Genomic DNA, 24,484 nt, shown 5'->3' with positions numbered 1-24,484 from the left:
CCAGACCCGCAGCCAGGGTAGTGTGGACCCCCACCTGCAGATGGCCTTGGAGCTGCTCACCGCAGACAATCGTGATGGACAACTGCAGCTGGTCCTGAAATTCCAGGAGCGAGCAGAGCAGTGAGCCCAAGCTGACCGAGAGGCTGCTGAGCAACAGGCCCAAGCTGACCGAGAGGCTGCTGAGCGAAAGGCCCAAGCTGATCGAGAAGCTGCTGAGCGACAGGCTGAGGCTGAGAGAGCTGAGCAACAGGCCCAAGCTGACCGAGAGGCTGCTGAGCAACAGGCCTAAGCTGACCGAGAGGCTGCTGAGCGACAGGCAGAGGCTGAGAGAGCTGAGCGACAGGCCCAAGCTGATCGAGAAGCTGCTGAGCGACAGGCCGAGGCTGAGAGAGCTGAGCGACAGGCCGAGGCTGAGAGAGCTGAGCAACAGGCCCAAGCTGATCAAGAAGCTGTTGAGCGAAAGTGGCAAGATGAGCAGCGGTACAAGCTGGAGTTAGCCCGAATCCAGCTGCCGAAATCCACCGCATTGGGCAATGAGACCGGCAACACCAACTGCTTTAAACCCCGTCCGGAGCATTTTCCTGTAATGGAAAAGGACAGGGACTTGAACACATTTCTCTGAGGATTTGAAAAAGCCTGCAGACAGTACCAGCTGCTTGAAGCCCAGTAGGCCAGGTATTTAACCCCAGGGCGCCAAGGATAAGCTCTGGAGGTGTTTGCTTCTCCAATTCGAAAACAAGATGGAGACTATGAGGCCGTCAAGCAGGCCAGGTTAAAAAAAAGTACCAGCTGACTCCGGAGGTTTACTGGAAAAAGTTCAGAGCCCTCCAACGTGGACCACATGACTGCTACAGTGACGTGGTGGATGGGCTCAGGACCAACTTTGAGCAGTGGGTCCAAGGACTGTCAGTTACCACCTTCGAGGACCTGAAGGATCTGATGGTGAACGACCAGTTTCTTGGTCTTCCAGTGGAAGTTCAACAGTTTGTGCTTGACCGGGAGCCAAAGGGGGCTGCCAAAGCAGCCCAGATCGCAGATGCCTGTGAGGCCAACCGCACACCAGAGGTGCGTAAGTCAGCCGCCGCCAGCTGGAAAGGGGGTAAACCCACAACCACCCCCAGTGTTCCAACCAGCTGGCCCTCAGCGGGTTCTGCCCCATCTTCCAGCACCTGGCCTGCATTTGACTCCCATAAGTGTTATGTTTGTGACCAAACGGGTCACACAAGCCTTGTCTGCCCGGAGAGGCAGAAGATGAACACCACACCTGAGGCCCCAGGACCTACTGCAGCCATTCTTTATGTGGGTGAGGCGGTTGGCAGGGCCCGGGAAAACTTACAACCTGTTACTGTGGGCAACACCGTTGCTGTTGGCCTTAAGAACACTGGCGCAGAATGTACCCTCATCCGCCCTTAGTTCGTGTTACCAGAGGAACTCATTGCTGGGAAGACCCTGACTGTCACTGGGTTTGAGGGTATTTGCCGATAGCCCGAGTTTTTCTGGACTTGGATGCGGGGAGGGGGTTAAGGGAAGTGGGGGTGTTGGAGATTCTCCCCACTAATGTGCTATTGGGAACTGATCTGGGACAATTTATTGCCCGATACATCCCTGACCACCCTCCCAGATCTGATATGTCATGTAATGCCACTGTCAATTGACGGTAATGACAATAATGTAAATTTCATGCATAATAAAAATGTATGTTGTGTTAAAGGGAATTCAGCCACCTCACCCTGCGGGGTGATGCTGCTGAGGATCCCCTAAAGCGAGCCAGCATAAGTGCTATGGGCAAGGGGAGCAGGCACGGACACATCAGGAAGCAGGTTGTCCCGTGCGGGTGACCAGTGTCACTCCAGATAGTGACCTGGTCAATGGTAGCTGTCCCATGACTAGCACAGCTCCAGAGGTGATGAGCAGGGATGGGGAGAAACATGGGGATCATAGGGAAAGTGGTTCCGTGCCGCTGACCAGTGTCACGACGGACTGTGACATGGCCGGTCGTAGCTCCCCCCTAGTGAGCATGGCTCCCAAGGTAAAAATGATGGTAGGAAGGGTAGGCCCCACAACTGGGCAAGGTAAAAGAAAGGTGTGTCCCCCCCCTGTCTGTCAGGAGTATGGGAGGAAGGTACCCATAGCCTGTAAGAGGTGTGGGGAAAATGTACCCCGAACCGATCAGGGTGATCGGAAAGCTGGATCTCCATTCGGTCAGAGTGGGGGGCAAGTTGGGTCAAAGGCATTTGGGCAGTATACGCCATGGTTGGGACACCCCATTAGCGAGACACATGAACAGTGTACATTGAGATCAAACCGAAGACATCTCCTTTTGTATCATTGAGATGATTAAACCCAACGTGAGAGGAGGTGATCACAATAGATGTATCCTCAAAAAAGAATGAGTGGATTTCCAAACTGGATTCACTGGCCCCTAAGGGACACAATGAGCAAATTTCTTATGCCTATTTTGTGTGAATACAGCCCCATTCTGGATTACATTTTTGGATTGTATACTCTACCCATTACTACTCAGTTCCCTGTGAATGAGGTTCACATATTGTTGTACTTCATCGAGATATCTGAGCTCCTATATCAGAATTATTTCTTATCAGTTATCTCCCACATACTATTTGTAATTAACAAGTGTGGTGATCCTTGTGTATCTCTATTTGTGCAATAGAGGTCAAATTTGACCATTTAGGAATATACTGTGGGCCATAACCCCATATCTTATGTAGTGATAAAGTACATCTACATGCCTATTGGGAGGATGTGCAATACTTGTTTTTAGTCTCCCATGACGCTGATCTCAGAGACAGAAAAATCCTATGTTGGTGGAATGCAATCCAAAACCATTAAGCGCTCCGGCGTGGATCGCATGCTTCTGGACATGCGCATTTGCAGATAGGAGACCTTGATGCACTCCGGCATGGAACGCACATGTCCCGCCACATTTGAGCTTTCTGCCCGCCCGTTGTTTTGTGCTGAATTGTGGGGAATACTTGAGAATTTATTTTTGTTCCATCTGTCTTTAGTTGATCCCACTGATGCATCAGATAAGTCCTCAGAGAATTATGATTAGAGGAACCCATGGACACATTAGGATTTGTGAAGCTGACCTCCGCTCTCCTCTATTTCCTTTGAATTTATTGTGTGACCTGTATTTCAGAACAGTAGCTCTTGGTTTGTTTCATTTCCATGTGTAAATTGAATTTGACTCGTAGTCTTTGATATCTCTTTCAAACTTAGTTTTTTTTTATGTCTGAGATCCGTCCTCCAGACTTTGTAAATTCTTTTACATACTTTGTTTGAGTTTTGTATTCAAAAAGGCTTCTACACTCGGTGGAAAACTTTCACCTAGGTTTTTTCAAGAAACAAATATCAAATGCAATGTGACTTGATTATCCTTGGTTAGGGTTTTTTTTAATTTAGATTGTGAGCCCAATGAGGACAGTGATGATAATGTATGTAAAGCGCTGCGAAATATGTTGGCGCTATATAAAAATAAAGAATATATCTATAATATAATCGTACAAGCGTCCCTCTGTCTGAATCCTCTATAGACTGCGCAAGCGTGACACGCCTGCACAGTCTGGCTCTTACGGGTAAGAGGAGTGTGTAGGCACTGAACACATACCGCGATCTCCGGCGCCATACTTACCTGACCGGGAGGAGCGTTGCCACAGCGCCTCTCTTCTTGCCGGAGACTGGGGCAGTAGTGAAGGCGTCGGAATCGGCGCATGTGCATAGCGCTATCAGGTGCCATTTTACTGAAGACACATTTGCAGTGTGTCTTCAGCAAAATGGCACCGGACAGCGCGGTATGGGCACGTGCGTACTCCGGCGCCACACTCCTCCCCCGGCTGAACAGGACACCACAGCGCTGGAGCATAGGGAAGAAAGGTGAGTTTGTGCTTTTGTTTTTTTTTTGTATGTGTGCAGCGTGAAAGGGATGAGGGAGCCACCCATACTAGGATTTGGGGGTGAGGAGGCCACGCATACCAGGATTGGGGGGTGAGGGGGCCACGCATACCAGGATTGGGGGGTGAGGGGGCCACGCATACCAGGATTGGGGGGGGGTGAGGAGGCAACGCATACCAGGATTGGGGGGGTGAGGAGGCCACGTATACCAGGAATGGGGGGTGCTCGCCACCCGGGTGTAGAAAAATGCTCGCCACCCGGGTGTAGAACGGGCTCAATAGCTAGTTTATATATATAAATGTGGACATACACCCTGTAAAGCATGCAACTATGTTAATAAAACCGACAAATTTGAAGAAAATCTAATGGGACAACAATTTGCAATACACAATTTCATCAATTGTACCACTATAGGGGTCATCTATTTAATAGAGTGTATAAAGAGTTACCTGCAATATGTGGGATGGACGTCAGTTCCGCTATAAACATGTATTAGAAGACATTTATCTGACGCAATCAATCCCACAACATTAAACCTGTCTGTGGTTTCAAGACACTTTTCACAAAAACATAAAGGGGATATCAGATCCTTCAGATATTAGGAATAGAAAAGTCTTATAAACCATTAAGAGGTGGAGATATGAAAAGAAAAATCTTAAATAGAAAGTCATATTGGATATTTAAATTACACACTAGAGCCCCACAGGGAATGGACATCAGACAGGATTAATATTACAGTGCAATTAATTGTATTTGTCTTTGATTTCCAGTGATTTTATTGAATGTCTCATGTATGAGTTGTATTTGTGTATTATCTTTTTCTTCCATACAATACAGGGTTAAATTGTCTGAGAAGTGCTCAGTAATCAATGGACACCCAGGAAAGGGAAGGATATAAAAGTATCACAGAGGCTCACATGTTGTAAATCAGGAGTAAGCATTGGTTTGGTATGTGGGCACTTGGTGGTATGCCATCACAACAGTTTTTATGAATTCACAATAAATGTGAGGTTTTAACAATATAGAGAATGCTGGAGAATCCATCTCTCCTACTTTCTCTACTTGGACCTTGAAATGTCCCTGACCAGGGCGGCTCCATGCGGTGATCTTCAGACAAGGTGCATTGAATAAACAGTGAGCTGACCTCCCTCTCCATTTTCCCATTATATCCATATTTTCCCTATAGTGATGAATATTTATTTTTGCTAAAACTGTGATATTTTCACTTTAAAACTTTTTTAAACCTTTTTTTATAAACATTTTTAAACAACTCTCATTCGTGCTATCATACAACACAGAAGCCTCTGATTGCTCAGGTGATGCACTGTACTACTGTAGTGCCATGTATTATTACTGCCTGTGCAATAGTAATGTCCCCATACACATGAGATAAGTGTTGACTGATCGGTCATTTGGTAGACGGCTATCTCTCCAGACTCCTCCATACACACAAATATTCCAGGTTTCCTGTGGTCTGTATGAGAGAGTCACCACCAGACTCCTCTAGCGGAGGATTATCTACAGGAAGAACAAACATTTTAGCCTCTGAAATTCAGGATCCCAGATCCTTCTCTGCCCTGACATCATCTGTCGGGAGGCCCCCAAATACATTATATAGTTGACCAAACCCCCCGAAATCAGTGCTTTCATGCAGCTTTAGTCTAATGTGTCTGGGGGCGTTAAAAGGTAATTTATTGATTGCCACCTCTGGCCCGGCCTAATAGACTTTCGTACATTGCAGGCCCAGGCACCATTATTATTATTATTATTATTAATTTATATAGCGCCATTGATTCCATGGCGCTGTACATAAGGGGTTACATACAAAATGAGAATATCACTACAGTAGACAAACTAACAAAGATAGACTGGTACGGGGGGAAGAGGACCCTGCCCTTGCGGGCTTACATTCTGCGGGACATTAGTATTGTAGGAACTAGTCAGCCCCATACTATTGAGCACTTGGGGGAGGAGGGGCATTCAGCCAAACTCTGTCACACCTTCTTAGATGCCATGTTTGCTTTTTGCAGGAGCAAGTGGTTAAACTGCCAGGGATTTTATTGCAGCTGCAACTGTGCCAGCCTTGCAGTGTACATCTATGTTCTGGTGTCCAAAAGAGTTCATATAAGAACAGAAACAAATGTTTAACATGTTAAAAAATGACAATGTGTCTTCTGCTTTTTGCATGTTTTTTTTTTTACAAGAATTGCTGGTGACAGTTTTCTTTTGAAACATTTTAATATCTGCTTTTTTCTGTTTTTTTTTCTTGTAACATAGGAAAGCCTAAGGCCAGAAGTAAACCCCATAATACACTGTATATGTAGACTTTAGTATCAAATCATTTCTGTCCACGGTGTTTGTGCAAACAAAACAGCTTTTATAAAAGCCTCAAACTTCTGTGTGTGAATCAGACTTGAGATCTAACTTGATAGAAGATTACAGTCTGGGGAAGACGGGAAACATTCATATAGACGGCCAGTGGTGCAGTAGTCAGTGACGGACTCTGGCCAAATATGGTTTTTGAGCCATAGTAGAACATGTTGCCTCATCATGAAGTAGTTATTTCTCATGTTGCTTGTAATGAATATCTCCTGCAGAATTGCTAATGCCAATTCCAGTGTCGGAAAATGAGATGAGAATTAGCGTTATGGAAGGTGAGTGTCAGGAACTCACAAAGAGACGACACTGGGGAGATCACACAATCTCTCACCGGTGCCGTCACTCTGTCAAAATATGTGTATATGCCTCTGTATGGTCACTGTCAGCTTCACCATAACCCAATTATTATTATTCGCTGCCACCACCGTCCAGATTTGAAATATAATACAGGCCTGGTCGGACGCCTGCGTTCTGGTATATGGCTTCGGGGGAGGGAACGATTACAGAAAAAAAGAAACAGGACTATTACATTTTATATTTAATCCAAAAAGAAGGCAGTGTTATGAAAAATATACAAGGATTTTACAAAGGGGACAATACAGTACAGAATATACAGTTACACAATAAAAACAGGATTAAAGAAGACTTGCGTACTAGCCAGATCGCAGAGACAATTCTGTTTAGCTGAAGGGAGGCGCCCCACTTATTGATTTGACTGTTATCGAACAAGATCCATTTATTATAGTCTCTATACCCCCCTGGCAACGAATACTCCTCCATCCTCCGTGGATTCTTTTATGCCTAAGGGGAGACCTGCCCACACAGTACCTGGGATGACATTACGTGGGCTGGTCTCCAGTCTCCATATTTTTATTAGAATATCTGGCTTTTGCGATAATTTATCGTTGGATAACTTATCGTTGGTTATTACTTCCGGAAACCCGGAAGTAATACCATTTTTTCCGTTACCTTCCTTTAGAGACCACACATGACATAGTTGCGGTCTGTTATTTTGTTACTTTTGCACCCCAGCTACCAAGAGGGGCTCACAGCTGCGAAAAAATAAGCATATTGTTCCTTGGCTGACTCTGCCACTAAAAATATGGGGCCCATTATTAGCGGAGCTATGGAACTTCCAACATTCCATATTTCATATCAGCTCCGGACATCCTGGAGTTTGTGTTAAACCCTTTTGAAGCCTAAATGAGTTTTCCTTCAAACTCTGCCCCTGATGGAAGGTGTCAGTCTATCCCATGTCTGTGCTAAGAGGAGATGCATTCGTATGTTAAGTGGGTCAGTAGCACCTTTTGTGCTGCATTTGTCTACAAGTGACTTCTGCTGTGTGTGTTAAATTGCATGGAAACAGTTGGCCCAAATGGTGGATAAAGGAGGGGTGAGAGGGAAATGGGGTTTGGGACTAATTGTTATTATCTTCTCAATATTTCCCTGACCGTGGGTCTATGAGAAACGTATTAAGCTGCAGACTCCGAGAGAGAAATTGCTTATTATCTATGGCCTAAAATATATAGGTTTTATTACTAGATGTAAAGAAAAAACTAAATACTGTCAAATAATAAATCTCCTCATATGTTTCCCCTCGTTATCTCCAATGGTTGTATTATTACACAGGATTTTTATGATGTTACATCGGCTCATCATCTTCTCATTCAGGTCTCTACAATATCGGATCCTCTCAGTGAAGATCTTCTATATAACACAATTTTCCTGATTTCCCCATCAAAGATGGATATGGACAGAGACAAGATGGTGGAGAGGATATTACACCTCACCCTAGAGATCCTCTTCCGGCTTACTGGAGAGGTGAGACATTCTGATGACGTCACATTACATCATTCTTATCTATGGGAATAACAGATGGACAGAACTGAAGAGGTGAGGACTCTGAAAATGTCTGGAGGGAGATTTATGAATGTGTCTCTCCATAACCAGGATTACACAGTAGTGAAGAAAACCTCTAGTGAGCGCCATCAGGTCCATGTGTCTGAGGGATGGGAAAGAACCCTGAGCCCATTCACGGGGCCTTCATCTCAAGCCTTGATACATGATGACATCAATGACCAGAAGATCCTAGAACTCACCTACAAGATGATTGAGCTGCTGACTGGAGAGGTGACACTGCTGGGACATTATATAGCAACACTATGAAGGGATCGGGGAGATGACTGTATCATTGTATGTGTCAGGTTCCTATAAGGTGTCAGGATGTCGCTGTCTATTTCTCCATGGAGGAGTGGGAGTATTTAGAAGGACACAAAGATCTGTACAGGGACGTCATGATGGAGGTTCCCCAGCCCCTCACATCACCAGGTAATAGGACTAAATACACACGGCCTATAATTATCTGTATGTAAAGAATGAATTCAGTCCCTGTATGTGTTTCCTCCAGATCTATCCAGTAAGAGGACAACACCAGAGAGATGTCCCCGTCCTCTTCTTCCACATGACTGTAAACTAGAAGATCCCAATGTTCCTCAGGATCATCAGGTAGATGGAGAGAAGGTGTCATGAGATTTCCCCTATGATGTGTAGACGGCTGTAAAGGTCTTGTGCTCAGTCTTGTTTTATCCACCAGTATTATATGTTTTATACTTGTGTAATGAGAACGGTGGAGATGGCAGGATTAGAGCCGATCATACATGTGACTTCTCCATCTACTTTTATATTTGTTTCAGGGTGAAGATCTGATCCATATTAATACTACAGAGACATATGTGAGGGGTGATGAGTGGTGTAAAGAGGAGATTCCTACATATGACTACCCAGGTGAGTAGTAACCACTAAATACACAGAAGTCACAGATTCTTCTTAGTCACCAGCTGTGGCTGCTTTATCGGTGGTGTAGTCCGGCTGTGTCACAATTGTGTGATCACCATTTTGCCGCTAGACCACAACATTCTCCTCCGTTCAAAAATGTTCAATTTACTTTGTGTAATTGTAAAAGCCCTTTTCTATATAACTTACAACCTGGAGAATACCCCTACCCCCTGGGATTAGGAGACGCTGACCGTTACCTGCCCAGATCTGTAAACTACAAAGCCAAATGACAGCGTACGTAGAATGTGCTGACAAGTGAGAAAATCACTTGAAGAAAAATATTATGATGGGCCTGTAAGAGAAAGCGGAGGGTAATGATGCTGTTGGCTTCCTAGAACCCTGATATCTTATTGGATGAATCTACCTTCTCTCCCTTCTGTGCTACTGAATGTGCTCATATGGTCCCTACAAGACCAGGGCCAGTCTTTCTGGCCAAACTTCACTTTTATTATCGACAACATTAAATGTGCAGTGAGGGCCAAGTGTGAATTTCTGTCCAATAACAACAGAGTTTCCCTTTATCCTGAGTTTTCAATATCTTTTAAAACCAACTAACTTCAAACAGGATTGCAATAAACTATACAAAAAACATTACTCCTGTGCCATGATATATCTCTAAGCTGTGCATGGCTGATGGCTGTAATATACATCTTTACCAGTACGTCCATCATAACGGCACGACAGGAGTTAAGTCCTCTGTTCCTCTAGGGACAGGAAACACATGAGAGGTTAAAAGGCCCCCCCTCCCCCCCCTCCCCATCACACCCTCAGTATGTTTTTCCTGTCCCTAGCAGGACAGGACGCTATGGAGAGGTTCTCCGAAGATAAGAAGTTACCTGAGAGCCAGGGGGATTGGGGGGGTCTGAGAACTCTCCCCTTCCTTCGGTCCAGAGGCTCCATGCTGATACTCCTTTGCGGGGTCCCTCAGCCAGAAGACCGCCGCTTGCCGCTGTATCCCCCGGACAGGGGGCTCTGAGCGTTGCGCTATCCCACCGGCTGAGGGGCCGGCGTGCGCTCCACGGAGGAGCGCGGTGTATGGCTTCCGGCGGGAGGCGGAGTGATCAAGGAACATCCGCTTTGGGGCCGGCGTGCGTTCCAGGGTGGAACGCACGCCGAGCACGGTGCGAGACTTCCGGCCGGGAGGCGGAGTCAGAAGAGCGGACTTCTGCTTTGGCCAGCGTGCGTTCCAGGGTGGAGCGCACGCCGCTTCTCCCTTCCGGCATTGAGAAGAGGCTTCGGCATCCAGTACGCACAGGTGCCCGGAGGCAGTGGTGAGCCTCCAGGGCATTAAGAATAACAATTATCGTTGGGGCGTGGCTACCACCTGGATCAGGTAAGACCCTATAAAAGGGTACACCTCAGCCACACACACACACTGACACCATGGAAGCTAATCCTTCACGGTCAGAGGCCCCTTCAGAGTCCCTGGGCAGTGTGAGTACAGCCTTAGGCCCTTCTCTGGATAAATCAGAGTATTCTAGGACAGGGTTTTATAGTAAATCTCCGGTGTCCTTTTATATTTTTTTATGGATTAGGAGAGGGCAACCCAGAGGTCTGGACCTTCTTCCAAGAAATCAAGACGATGTATAGACTGCAACACAAAGCTTCAGGACTCATATAAAAAGCGGCTGTGTAAAAAATGTATAGCCGAGGTCCTAAAGGAAGAAAAAACTTCCTTTTTGACGGATATAAGATCTGATACGTGAGGAGGTCCAGAGTACAGTCTCGAGCCTCATGCCTTCCCGTACACAGCCGTCACCCCAAATAGTTCAGCCCTCTCCTCGCCAGAAAAGACCTAGGTGGGAGAGGGAAGAGGCGTCTGAGGAAGGAGAATATTCAGATTCCGCATCAGAGCACAGTCTAGAAGAGGATGAGGATCGCTTCTCTCAGTTACCCTCACAAGAGAGAAAGAAATAGGTCTTCTCTACGGAACATACGGATGAGCTGTTAAGGTCCATCAGGCATACTATGAACTTAGAGGACACTCAGGTCTCCCATTCCAGACAAGATGAAATGTTCGCAGGTCTGAGAACTCAGAGAAATAGTGTTCCCTGTAAATGAGCATTTAAAATCAATGATTATGGAGGAATGGGAAGAAGTGGAGAAAAGACTCATTGTGCCAAGAGACTTTAAATCCCGTCTTCCTTTCAATCCGGAGGACATCAAACTTTGGGAGGAAATCCCTAAAGTAGATGTTCCAATAGCGAAAGTGGCTAAGAAAACATCCATCCCCTTTGAGGACTCTTCTTGCCTCAAGGACGCAATGGATAGGAAGGCAGAGAGCATGCTCAAGAGGAGTTGGGAGGCCTCAGCAGCCATAATTAAGTCAAATATCGCTGCCACTTCAGTGGCAAGATCCATGTGCCTTTGGTTAGACGAGCTGTCAGATCAAATTAGGTCGGACTCCCCTGTAGAGATGCTATCAGACTCTCTTCCCATGTTAAAGCTGGCAACTCAATTCATGGCTCATGCCTCGGCCAAATCAGTCAGATTCGCAGCTAGATGTAGCGTATTATCTAATACAGCTAGACGGGCGATATGGCTAAAGACGTGGTTGGGGGATAGCCACTCAAAGAATAAATTGTGCTCAATCCCCTTTTCGGGTGCTCGGGTCTTTGGTCCAGTGTTGGACGAGATCCTAGAAAGAGCATCCGACTAGAAAAAAGGATTTAGGGTTAAAAGATACCAGCCCTTTCGTGGACCCCGTCGATCCCATAAACGTGATTACAGGGGTAAGGGTAAGACGGGGAGATGGTCTTACAGGAAGGGAGGAAAGGACAAAGCAGATCAGGTCACCTCTGGGGCCCCAGCTAGACCATGACACCATTGGAGTAGGGGGCAGGCTTCTTTTCTTTCAGGACAAGTGGGCGTCCATTAAAAAAAACAATGGATCCTGCGTTCCTTAGGGGAAGGTTTCAAAATAGACTTCTCCCATACCCCCCCTCGTCGTTTCCAAATCACTCGTCCTCGCTCCCCCGTAGATCTCAAAAGTCTATGGCAGGATATATTAGTCCTTCAATCCCTACACGTGGTGAAACAGGTCCCCCCTTCAGAGCAGGGTTTAGGCCATTATTCCTCCCTCTTCTCGGTGTTAAAACCCTCGGGCAAACGCCGTACGGTTATAAACCTCAAGCCCTTAAACCAGTGGGTGGAATACAAAAGGTTCAAAATGGTAACTATAAAAGCCAGCATTCCATTGATAGAGAAGGGATCGGTAATGTGCACCCTAGACCTCAAGGATGCATATTACCATGTTACAATTCACCCAAGTCACCAGCAATACCTAAGGTTCGCTCTAGAGCAGGAAGGCACAGTACACCACTTTCAGTTCACTTGCCTACCCTTCGGTCTATCCTCGGCCCCCTGAATATTCACAAAGGTTATGACAGAAGTAGCGGCCTTCTTAAGAACACAGGGGATTATAATCATCCCTTACCTGGACGATATATTGAGTCAGAGTCTCTTCTTCTCAGTCAACAAGAGCATACGATCGAAACCCTGGAATATTTGGGGTGGAACATCAATTGGGAAAAATCAAGCCTCCATCCAAGTACTACAAAAGTATTTCTAGGGGTACTCTTAGATTCCAGTCTTCAAAAGTCCTCCTTGCCCCAGGAGAAAAGAGAAAAAATAAAACTGGAAATTTACAACTTTGAGAAACGGAAGACCACCTCAATCAGATACGCCATGCGGATCTTAGGACTGATGACCTCATGCATTCCAAGCATGAAATGGGCACAGGCCCATTCAAGGCCGTTACAGAAGTCGATCCTGTCAGTTTGGAACAGACGACCATCGGGGTTAGACAAGAAAATGAGACTGTCAAGAGAGCTAAAAAACTCCCTTTCCTGGTGGACAGACCTTTCAAACTTGGAAAACGCAGTAGACTGGATCCTTCTTCCTTCAATCCAGATCCATACGGATGCCAGCCAAAAAGGCTGGGGAGCAAGCATAGGAAACAGACATCTACAAGGGATGTGGCCCAAGGAGATACAACACAGGTCGTCAAATTTCAGAGAGCTAAAGGCGGTCTGGGAGACTCTTCAAAGATGCCAGCATTTGCTCAGAGGAAATCATATAAAAATTTTCTCAGACAACAGCACCACCATCGCTTTTCTTCGTAGACAAGGAGGTCCAAGAGGAAAATGGTTACAATCCTTGGCGTCAAGAATTTTCTACTGGGCGGAGAGAAATGTCCTTTCAATATCGGCTATTCATCTAAGGGGGTCCGAAAATGTGGTAGCAGACTTTCTCAGCAGAGCAAGAGTTGGTTCCTCAGATTGGGTGCTGAATCCGGAGGTGTTTCATCAAATCATTCAACGATGGGGCACCCCGTTCATAGACCTGTTCGCAACAAGGAAAAACAGGAAGCTGCAGCGCTTTTTTTTTCCTTGGACCCAGCCGACAGCCCAGAAGGAATAGATGCCCTTTCTCAATCGTGGGGGACCAAACTGGTGTACGCCTTTCCTCCAGTCCCTCTCATCTCAAGAGTACTAAGGAAAATCCAACAGGAGAGGGGAGCTCTTATTCTGATAGCGCCCTACTGGCCCAAAAAGAGCTGGTTCCCTCTGCTACACAGGATGGCGGTGGATCACCCATTCAGACTCCCAGCCAGGAGAGATCTTCTATTGCAGGGTCCCTTGTTACATCCGAACATCCAATTCCTCCAATTGATAGCATGGAACCTGAGAGGCGGATCCTAGCCTCTAAGGGCCTTTCTCATCGGGTAATTACAACTCTACAAGCCTGTAGGAAACCAGTAACGTCAGCCATCTATACTGTAATGCACACGCCCGGACTGACTGGCGTGTTCGTGTTTATGTAGTGATTCCACTGTGCCATGAACCGGAGAGTGCCTGGAGGGGCGTAACTAAGTATCTGCCCGATCCGACCAAGGTCGCACGACGGCATACGACGCCAGTGCACCAGGGAGGAACCGAGCAGAGGAACCAGGGTCTACTCCAGGTCAGACTCCGGACACGGCTGTTGACCCACACCGGGGAATACAGGAACAGGAAGACTAGAGCACAGGCTGGGTAGGGTCCAGTACAGACTGAGAGACAAATTCGAAACCGCAGACGCGGTAGACAGAGCTGAGCAAAGCGAAAACCGCAGACGCGGTGGACAAAGCTGAGCAAAGCGAAAACCGCAGACGCGGTGGACAGAGCTGAGCAAAGCGAAAACCGCAGACGCGGTGGACAGAGCTGAGCAAAGCGAAAACCGCAGACGCGGTGGACAGAGCTGAGCAAAGCGAAAACCGCAGACGCGGTGGACAGAGCTGAGCAAAGCGAAAACCGCAGACGCGGTGGACAGAGCTGAGCAAAGCGAAAACCGCAGACGCGGTGGACAGAGCTGAGCAAAGCGAAAACCGCAGGCGCGGTGGACAGAGCTGAGCAAAGCGAAAACCGCAGGCGCGGTGGACAGAGCTGAGCAAAGCGAAAACCGCAGGCGCGGTGGACAGAGCTGAGCAAAGCGAAAACCGCAGACGCGGTGGACAGAGCTGAGCAAAGCGAAAACCGCAGACGCGGTGGACAGAGCTGAGCAAAGCGAAAACCGCAGACGCGGTGGACAGAGCTGAGCAAAGCGAAAACCGCAGACGCGGTGGACAGAGCTGAGCAAAGCGAAAACCGCAGACGCGGTGGACAGAGCTGAGCAAAGCGAAAACCGCAGACGCGGTGGACAGAGCTGAGCAAAGCGAAAACCGCAGACGCGGTGGACAGAGCTGAGCAAAGCGAAAACCGCAGACGCGGTGGACAGAGCTGAGCAAAGCGAAAACCGCAGACGCGGTGGACAGAGCTGAGCAAAGCGAAAACCGCAGACGCGGTGGACAGAGCTGAGCAAAGCGAAAACCGCAGACGCGGTGGACAGAGCTGAGCAAAGCGAAAACCGCAGACGCGGTGGACAGAGCTGAGCAAAGCGAAAACCGCAGACGCGGTGGACAGAGCTGAGCAAAGCGAAAACCGCAGACGCGGTGGACAGAGCTGAGCAAAGCGAAAACCGCAGACGCGGTGGACAGAGCTGAGCAAAGCGAAAACCGCAGACGCGGAAGGAACAGGGCTCTGTTCACACGGAACAGACTAGAAGGGAAAGGCAGAACCAGATACCCACAGGGTACTTGCAGAGAAGTAGCGAGTGGACCACAAACTCACAAACGGAAGTACAGTGACAACGAGCAGGAGTAGGTACGAGTTCAGACTCTGCAGAAAAAGGAAAGGAACGGACATAGAGAAAAAACAGGTAAAAGATAGGAGAGAGTTCAGACTGGAACTGAGTGTACGGAGGAGACCGACACTGCAGCGGGATACAGGAGCGGGTCTGGGAATACGGCCCCCAGAGAGGCAGGACGAACAGGCAAGGAGCGTGTTCAGACTGGCCTGGAAATACAGCCTCCAGGAAGGCGGAACGAACAGGCAAGGAACGAGTACAGACTGCAGGTTAAGGTACACAGATAGGACACAGTACAGACATGGGAACAGATACTGCAAGACAGGTAACATAGACAGGACCTGGCATGTCAGAGACAAAAGCCAACTGACAGGGCAAGATGCTCAGGCCTGGGTTAATGGGGCAGCTGGTTTAAATACCAGGTGACAGACAGCAATATGCTGAGGACGCACAAAGGGTGTGCCTGCAGCAGGTACAAAAAGCAGGAAGTGATCGGGCGCCGCCCTTAAGCAGCAGACACAGAAGCAAACAGACAGCATGGAGGGAAGCCAGAGAGACACCCTGGACTGGAGATCAAGTGCGCGCTCTTGCACAGTGGGAGATGGACCACTATGCAAGGACGCCGCCAGGTATGTTACAGTACCCCCCCCCCTTACGCACCCTCTTCTTCAGGCCTGCCAGAATGTTCCGCAGGGAATTCGAGGGCCAATCCTTTACTTCAAGGAGATCACTTCCACTGTCCACTGGAGAAACTGGTCTCATCTGGGTAGCTAGGATGCTACCTCCTATCCAGCCATCCTCAGCAACAGACGAAACAGGTGGAGTACCAGGAACAGCACACAGGGAAGTCTCTCTCCACTTATTATCAGGTAGCACCCCAGAGGGTTCAGGAGACAACTGGAAGTCCTCCGCCGGGTTGAAGGAGTGCAGAGACTCGGGGGTAACCTCTGCTTCGGGGTACATCTTGTCAAACTCACAGGATGAAATGGGCGAGGTATCAGGTACAAGGTGTAGAAAAGTCCCTGTTACCTTGTTATCTGGTGGTACCCAGGAGGATTCAGAAAACAACTGGGAGTCCTCCGCCGGGTCGGAATAGTGCAGAGACTCGGGGGTAACCTCTGCTTCGGAGTACACTAGGTCAGACTCGCTGGATGAAGCGGGCGAGGTATCAGGTACCGAATATAGAAGAGTACCTGTCCATTCGTTATCAGGTAGCACCCCGAAGGGTTCAGGAGACAACTGGAGGTCCTCCGCCTGGTCGGAGGGGTATAGAGACTCGGGGATAACCTCTGCTTCGAGGTACATCTTGTCAAATTCACAGGAAGAAATAGACAGGTTATCAGGTACAGGGTGAAAAAAAGTCACTGTCTCTTTGTTATCTGGTGGTACCCCGGAGGAGTCAGGAAACAACTGGAGGTCCTCTGCCGGGTCAGAAGAGTGCAGAGGCTCGGGGAAAACATCTGCTTCAGAGTACACTAGGTCGGACTCACTGGACGAAGCAGGTGAGGTATCGGGTACCGAGTATTGGAAAGTCTCTGTCCATTCACCACCAGGTGGCACCCCGAAGGGTTCTGGAGACAACTGGAGGTCCTCTGCCTGGTCAGAGGGGTGTAGAGACTCATGGGTAACCTCTGCTTCAGAGTACACTAGGTCGGACTCACTGGACAAAGCAAGCGAGGTATCAGATCCAGGATATAGGAAAGTCTCTGTCCATTCACCACCAGGTGGCACCCCGAAGGGTTCTAGAGACAACTGGAGGTCCTCCGCCTGGTCGGAGGGATGTAGAGACTCGGGAGTAACCTCTGCTTCGGAGTACACTAGGTGGGACTCACTGGACGAAGCGAGCAAGGTATCAGGTACAGAGTATAGGAGAGTCTCTGTCCTTTCGCTACCAGGTAGCACCCCGAAGGGCTCAGGAGACAACTGGAGGTCCTCCGCCAGGTCGGAGGGGTGAAGAGACTCATGGGTAACCTCTGCTTCAGAGTACACTAGGTTGGACTCACTGGATGAAGCAGCCGAGATATCAGGTACCGAGTATAGGAAAGTCTCTGTCCATTCGCTACCAGGTAGCACCCGGAAGGGTTCAGGAGACAACTGGAGATCCTCCGCCTGATCGGAGGGGTGTAGAGACTCAGGGGTAACCTCTGCTTCAGAGTACACTAGGTCGGACTCACTGGACGAAGCAAGCGAGGTATCAGATCCAGGATATAGGAAAGTCTCTATCCATTCACCACCAGGTGGCACCCCGAAGGGTTCTGGAGACAACTGGAGGTCCTCCGCCTGGTCGGAGGGGTGTAGAGACTCGGTAGTAACCTCTGCTTCGGAGTACACTAGGTTGGACTCACTGGACGAAGCGAGCGAGGTATCAGGTACAGAGTATAGGAGAGTCTCTGTCCTTTCGCTACCAGGTAGCACCCCGAAGGGTTCTAGAGACAACTGGAGGTCCTCCCCCTGGTCGGAGAGGTGTAGAGACTCGGAGGTAACTACCACTTTGGGGTACCCATTGTCAGGCTCACAGGACGAAGCGGACAAAGTATCGAGTACCGGGTGTAGAGAAGTCTCTCTCCATTTGTCATCGAGTGGTATCCCGGAGGATTCAGGAGGCAACAGGGGGTCCTCCGCCAGGTAGTAGAGGTGCACAGACTCTGAGGTAACCACAGCTTTGGAGCATCCTTGGACATGCACACCGGTTAAAGTGGGTGAAGCATCTGATGCCGGGTGCAGGAAGTTCTCCTGTGTGGAGTCTGGATGGGCAGAAGTCTCTTCGGGCAGGAGAACTGGTGCACTACCCACGCACATTACCCGTTGGGGCTTCTCCGGGATACAGGGAGATGAAGCTTCAGTAGGGACTTCAAGGTTGGGGTCAGGAGGTCTCAGGGAGGACAGACCCTGGCGTGACCGCTTGCCTCTACGCCTAGCACGTCTGGACTGCCTCTTGAGGTTGGGAGAAGTATTCCGGAAAGCGTAGTCACCCTGTGAGGATTCTGGGTGGGCAGTAGTCTCATTGGACTGGAGGACTATTGCGCTACCCACACACATTACCCATTGGGGCTGCTCCGGGATATTGGGAAGTGAAGCTTCAGCAGGAGCCTCCGGATTAGGATCATCGAAGACCATTAGAAAGGCCACCAGGAAGGCCATTAGGTCCAGGAGGATCGGATCCTGTGTTTCATATAGGGGGTTGATCCATTCCAAGGCATCACCCGCCAGGTAAGACATAATGAATGCCACCTTAACCCGATCGGTGGGAAAACATAGAGGGTAGAACTTGAAGTGTAGCATGCATTGCTCCACAAATGCACGACTTTGTCTTGGATCCCCATAATAACGTAGCGGATCCGCAGGAACGAGAGCAGATAGATCCATCTGGACGGGTGCGTAATTCGCCTGGAACTCAGCTAAAGGGAAAAAAAAAAAATTATTTATTTATTTTAATGCATGTATTCGCTGGAAAACTTCTCAGAGAGCGAAGGCCGTGGGGCTCAACGGGAACCATGGCCTGAGCATGCTGTAATGCACACGCCCGGACTGACTGGCGTGTTCGTGTTTATGTAGTGATTCCACTGTGCCATGAACCGGAGAGTGCCTGGAGGGGCGTAACTAAGTATCTGCCCGATCCGGTCGCACGACGGCATACGACGCCAGTGCACCAGGGAGGAACCGAGCAGAGGAACCAGGGTCTACTCCAGGTCAGACTCCGGACACGGCTGTTGACCCACACCGGGGAATACAGGAACAGGCAGACTAGAGCACAGGCTGGGTAGGGTCCAGTACAGACTGAGAGACAAATTCGAAACCGCAGACACGGTAGACAGAGCTGAGCAAAGCGAAAACCGCAGACGCGGTGGACAGAGCTGAGCAAAGCGAAAACCGCAGACGCGGTGGACAGAGCTGAGCAAAGCGAAAACCGCAGACGCGGTGGACAGAGCTGAGCAAAGCGAAAACCGCAGACGCGGTGGACAGAGCTGAGCAAAGCGAAAACCGCAGACGCGGTGGACAGAGCTGAGCAAAGCGAAAACCGCAGACGCGGAAGGAACAGGGCTCTGTTCACACGGAACAGACTAGAAGGGAAAGGCAGAACCAGATACCCACAGGGTACTTGCAGAGAAGTAGCGAGTGGACCACAAACTCACAAACGGAAGTACAGTGACAACGAGCAGGAGTAGGTACGAGTTCAGACTCTGCAGAAAAAGGAAAGGAACGGACATAGAGAAAAAACAGGTAAAAGATAGGAGAGAGTTCAGACTGGAACTGAGTGTACGGAGGAGACCGACACTGCAGCGGAATACAGGAGCGGGTCTGGGAATACGGCCCCCAGAGAGGCAGGACGAACAGGCAAGGAGCGTGTTCAGACTGGCCTGGAAATACAGCCTCCAGGAAGGCGGAACGAACAGGCAAGGAACGAGTACAGACTGCAGGTTAAGGTACACAGATAGGACACAGTACAGACATGGGAACAGATACTGCAAGACAGGTAATATAGACAGGACCTGGCATGTCAGAGACAAAAGCCAACTGACAGGGCAAGATGCTCAGGCCTGGGTTAATGGGGCAGCTGGTTTAAATACCAGGTGACAGACAGCAATAGGCTGAGGACGCACAAAGGGTGTGCCTGCAGCAGGTACAAAAAGCAGGAAGTGATCGGGCGCCGCCCTTAAGCAGCAGACACAGAAGCAAACAGACAGCATGGAGGGAAGCCAGAGAGACACCCTGGACTGGAGATCAAGTGCGCGCTCTTGCACAGTGGGAGATGGACCACTATGCAAGAACGCCGCCAGGTTTGTTACATATACTAGGATTTGGAAACAGTTCTGTAGCTTTGCAGGTCAGTCTGTGGGAAATTCGCCTCACCCCAATATTCCAACGTTATTGGATTTCCTCCAAGAGGGATTTGATAAGGGTCTGAGGCCAAATACGTTAAAAGTTCATATCTCGGCCCTAAGTGCTTTTTTGGACTACTCCTTAATAGACCACCCATGGATATCAAGGTTCATAAAAGCAACTTCTCGTTTAAAACCCACGATAAGGAGTCTAGTACCGCCATGGGATCTGAACCTGGTGTTGAGGGCTTTATGTAAGCCTCCCTTTGAACCCCTAGAAGAAACATCAGTAGACCTGCTTTCTATGAAATCAGCCTTTCTTGTGGCAGTTACTACAGCGAAACGGGTAGGCGAGATCCAGGCCCTCTCAGTTCTGGACCCATACCTTAAGATTCTGGAAGACAGATTGGTTCTTAAATTGGACCCCTCCTTTCTCCCTAAGGTGGTGTCCAGTTCGAACCTGAATCAAGAGATAATACTGCCGTCTTTCTGCCAGTCCCCCAAAAATGAAAAGGAAAAATCCTTCCATACCTTGGACGTCAGGAGGGCAATTGTTCAGTATATAGAAATCACAGCCCCCTCCCCAGTTTTGTGTTCCTAATCAGAACCCATTTTTCAAATCTGACGTGTGTCACTTTATGTGGTGATAATTTGGAATTCTTCACAAAGGATAATAGGAAACAAATGGAGCTTACAAATTATTTTCCAACTTCTTTTGAATCCGACAATCCCCTATATGCGGTTGTACACTACTGTCTGGGCACATGGCAGGTTAAGAAGGGAAGAAGCGCCATTTAGCTATTGGGAATGCAGATTTTGCTGGAATAGTTTGCAGACACAATGTATTGGGGGCACTGGTCATGGTCACCCGGAAGATCAAAATATGGCTACCACAAACAGGCTTGGCACGATCTACCCTGTTTACAGATTTCACAAATTACTTTGCTCATCACCCTTTAACCCCTCTACATGGATCTGTTCTTACACAGAGACCCCTAGGCTTGGGCCACGGTGTTACCTGCTGTTCTGTGGCGTGAGATGGGAAGAAGAATAGTCAAGTGGCCGGGTCAGAACCAGGAGGTCAAAGAAAATACAAAATCAGAAGACACAAGATTAGTCAGTAAACGGGCCGAGGTCACAACAGGAAACAAATACACAAGCCGGGAGCTGAGCACAGAGGACTGAACCAGAGGAGAACAAGGCTGTATCTGGCTGCTTCTGGCAATATGCTTCCAGCTTTAGTAGGGTGTGGTGCTCTCCAGTTGGCTAAAGCAGGGAGCAGATTACTCCAGCTGGACAGCACACACACCCATACTGCCAGACTGGATGGTACTACTGGTCCCAGGCACCCTAATCTTAGTGGCTGGACAGAGCCTGCGCCCCCCAGAGCTTCTGATTCTGACATCTCCTCCATCACCAGCGCCGCCTGCAGGATGAATAAGGCGGCTCCTGGTGAGAGAAGCAGATGTAAGAGGAGATGAAGCAGAAGGAGAAGCTGACGACCCAGAGGAGATGGGACACACCTTTTGCAGAAGCCCTAATATGACAAAATGTCAGAATATCAGAGCAGTAGAAATCCCCATAAAGTGACTCCATTTTGGAAATTATAACCCTCAGTGAAATAATCTATAGGAGTAGTGACTATTTTGACTCCACAGTCACTTTTCAGAAATTAGCACGCAGTGGATGTTGGAGAGTGAAAATTGTTAATATACCATTTTATTACCCAACACATAGTGCCCAGATTGTGCTCCGTAAATTAAGTGAGTTGTTGTCACTATATCAATGCCAAATACATGGAGGCTAAATGCGGTTTGGGCACACTGCAAGGCTCAGAAGCGAGGGGAAGATCTGACTTTGGGAGAGCGGATATTGCTGGATTGGTTTATGGAAGCCATGTTGCTTTTCAAGAGCATTTGATCCACTAATAATGTGGAAACCTCTGTTTTCCACTGACAGATGATGGACCTGAGTGGGGACTTGTTTTTTTGTGAGATGAATAGAAGTTTTTATTGGTATTATTTTCGCCTACATAACATTGGTGGCTTTTTATTCCATATTTGGGAGGCAGAATGAACAAACAGTTGAACACTACGATCTACTGGTTCATCCTATGAGGTTTTCTATTAGACTGTGAACTGTCATTGTCCTGGTGAATAATTGCATTTTTTATATAACTTGCCTTTTTTACGGACAGTTTAAGTAGAAATGTTCAAAAATATAAAATTCAAGGATTTTTTATTAAATAATAATTGGTTTTATTCTTGGCAGATGACTGTACCAGGAGATCAGAGGGACAGCTGACATCTTCAATTTTTAAATCCGATGATCTTGAGATTCCACGGGATACAATTGAAGTGAATGCCATTACTCCAGATATACCATCATCCCTTCACAGCAAAGGTCTCTCATTTGATCCTTTGCAACAGGATCTGTCTTCTGATTCATTACTGACTACTAAGGAAAATCAAAGTCACAAAATAAGCATTAAAAAACAAATTGCTCCTAAAGCAAAGAAGCCATTTTCACGTTCAGAATATACAAATAGTTTTCCCCTCAAAAAGTCTTTTCTTAAACATCAAAAAATTCACACAGCGGAGAATAGATTTTCTTGTTCAAAGTGTGGGAGATGTTTCAATCAGAAATCAGATCTTGTAAGGCACCAGAGAACTCACACAGGAGAGAAGCCATTTTCCTGTTCAGAATGTGGGAAATGTTTTACAGAGAAATCAACTCTTATTGCACATCAGAGAACTCACACAGGGGAGAAGCCTTTTTCATGTTCAGATTGTGGGAAATGTTTTGTTCAGAAATCACATCTTAATATACATCAGAGAACTCACACAGGGGAGAAACATTTTTCATGTTCAGAATGTGGGAAATATTTTACAAAGAAATCAACTCTTATCGCACATCAGAGAACTCACACAGGGGAGAAGCCTTTTTCATGTTCAGAATGTGGGAAATGTTTTACAGAAAAATCAACTCTTATCACACATCAGAGAACTCACACAGGGGAGAAGCCATTTTCATGTTCAGAATGTGGGAAATGTTTTGCAAAAAAATCAAATCTTATCAAACATCAGAGAACTCACACAGGGGAGAAGCCTTTTTCATGTTCAGATTGTGGGAAATGTTTTGCACAGAAATCACATCTTAATATGCATCAGCGAACTCACACAGGAGAGAAGCCATTTTCCTGTTCAGGATGTGGGAAATGTTTTACAGAGAAATCAAATCTTATCGCACATCAGAGAACTCACATAATGGAGAAGCCATTTTCCTGTTCAGAATGTGGGAAATATTTTACAGAGAAATAAAATCTTATCGCACATCAGAGAACTCACACAAGGGAGAAGCCTTTTTCATGTTCAGAATGTGGGAAATATTTTACAGTGAAATCAACTCTTATCAAACATCAAAGAACTCACACAGGGGAGAAGCCATTTTCATGTTCAAAATGTGGGAAATGTTTTAACCAGAAAGTGCATCTTGATAGCCACCGGAGAACCCACATAGGGGAGAATGCCGCAACTACACCCAACAAGTCTCTGTACTGACTAAAAAGGCCCTAGCTGCACAACTAAAAATGCCACTACGGATCTACCGTATTTTTCGGACTATAAGACGCACCCAGGTTTTAGAGGTGGAAAATAGGGAAAAAAACTAGAATGTCCTTCAGCTTCTATGGCATGCTGGGAGTTATATGAACCAGAGAGACCATAGGTATTTTCAAAACCCCAAAGTAACATAATCAAAACACCATATGTTAGACTAAAAAAGATCAATGCTTTATTTATATATTTTTTTTAAAAAGAGAACACATAGGTATAAATAACATGTGTGAAAGGGCATAACATGGGCATGTGAGGCAGCAGGGGGTAGATGGAGACACAGCTGGTATCCAATTCACATTGGACCTATAATAGGTCACATAGTCCAACCCATACAATCCATAAGTCAAGCAATGTGTGCAGAAAAAAATTATAGAAAAAGTTATAATGACATAGATCAAGTGACCTGTAACAAGTCACAGTATAGACAACCATCAGATGTTTTTTCAGCAACACATAAAAAGTACAAGCATCACATGGAAAGGGTTAAGTAAGACATACTTAGTGAAAGTAAACAGATAATCAGCAGTGTCAGGGGAGGCCCCGACACGTGTTTCCGTACTTCCTCAGGGGGCGTGGTGGGATGTGTGTGGATTCAGGGCCTCTTATATATACACATGGGTCCCATGTTAAGCAATCAGTTACTGACCAATAACGGTGCATGTCTCCACATTGCAGCAGACATTGGGGGCAGCGGCGCGGTCTCAGGCGGCGTCAGTGGGCGGGAACTCCCCCACTGACGTCACATATTCCAGGGTG

The 24,484-nt window shown here is 47.6% G+C and overlaps 1 protein-coding gene across 1 annotated transcript; it reads left to right on the top strand.

Moving 5' to 3' along the window:
* The first annotated feature begins 7,966 nt into the window (after nt 1-7,966).
* On the top strand, nt 7,967-24,254 carry LOC141229267 (uncharacterized). The gene is made up of 6 exons (XM_073667453.1): nt 7,967-8,112; nt 8,242-8,421; nt 8,496-8,619; nt 8,699-8,796; nt 8,985-9,075; nt 22,383-24,254. Exons 1-6 carry the CDS (start codon nt 8,035-8,037, stop codon nt 23,429-23,431), a joined length of 1,620 nt encoding a protein of 539 aa, XP_073523554.1. The 5' UTR covers nt 7,967-8,034; the 3' UTR covers nt 23,432-24,254.
* Nucleotides 24,255-24,484: the final 230 nt, after the last annotated feature.

The sequence above is a fragment of the Phyllobates terribilis genome, unplaced genomic scaffold, assembly GCF_046119375.1.
Source record: "Phyllobates terribilis strain yellow unplaced genomic scaffold, ASM4611937v1 Scaffold_470__1_contigs__length_1423970, whole genome shotgun sequence".
NCBI classification, from domain to species: domain Eukaryota; kingdom Metazoa; phylum Chordata; class Amphibia; order Anura; family Dendrobatidae; genus Phyllobates; species Phyllobates terribilis.
Note: the sequence above shows the minus strand (reverse complement) of the source record. Positions and strands in the feature narration are given on the sequence as shown.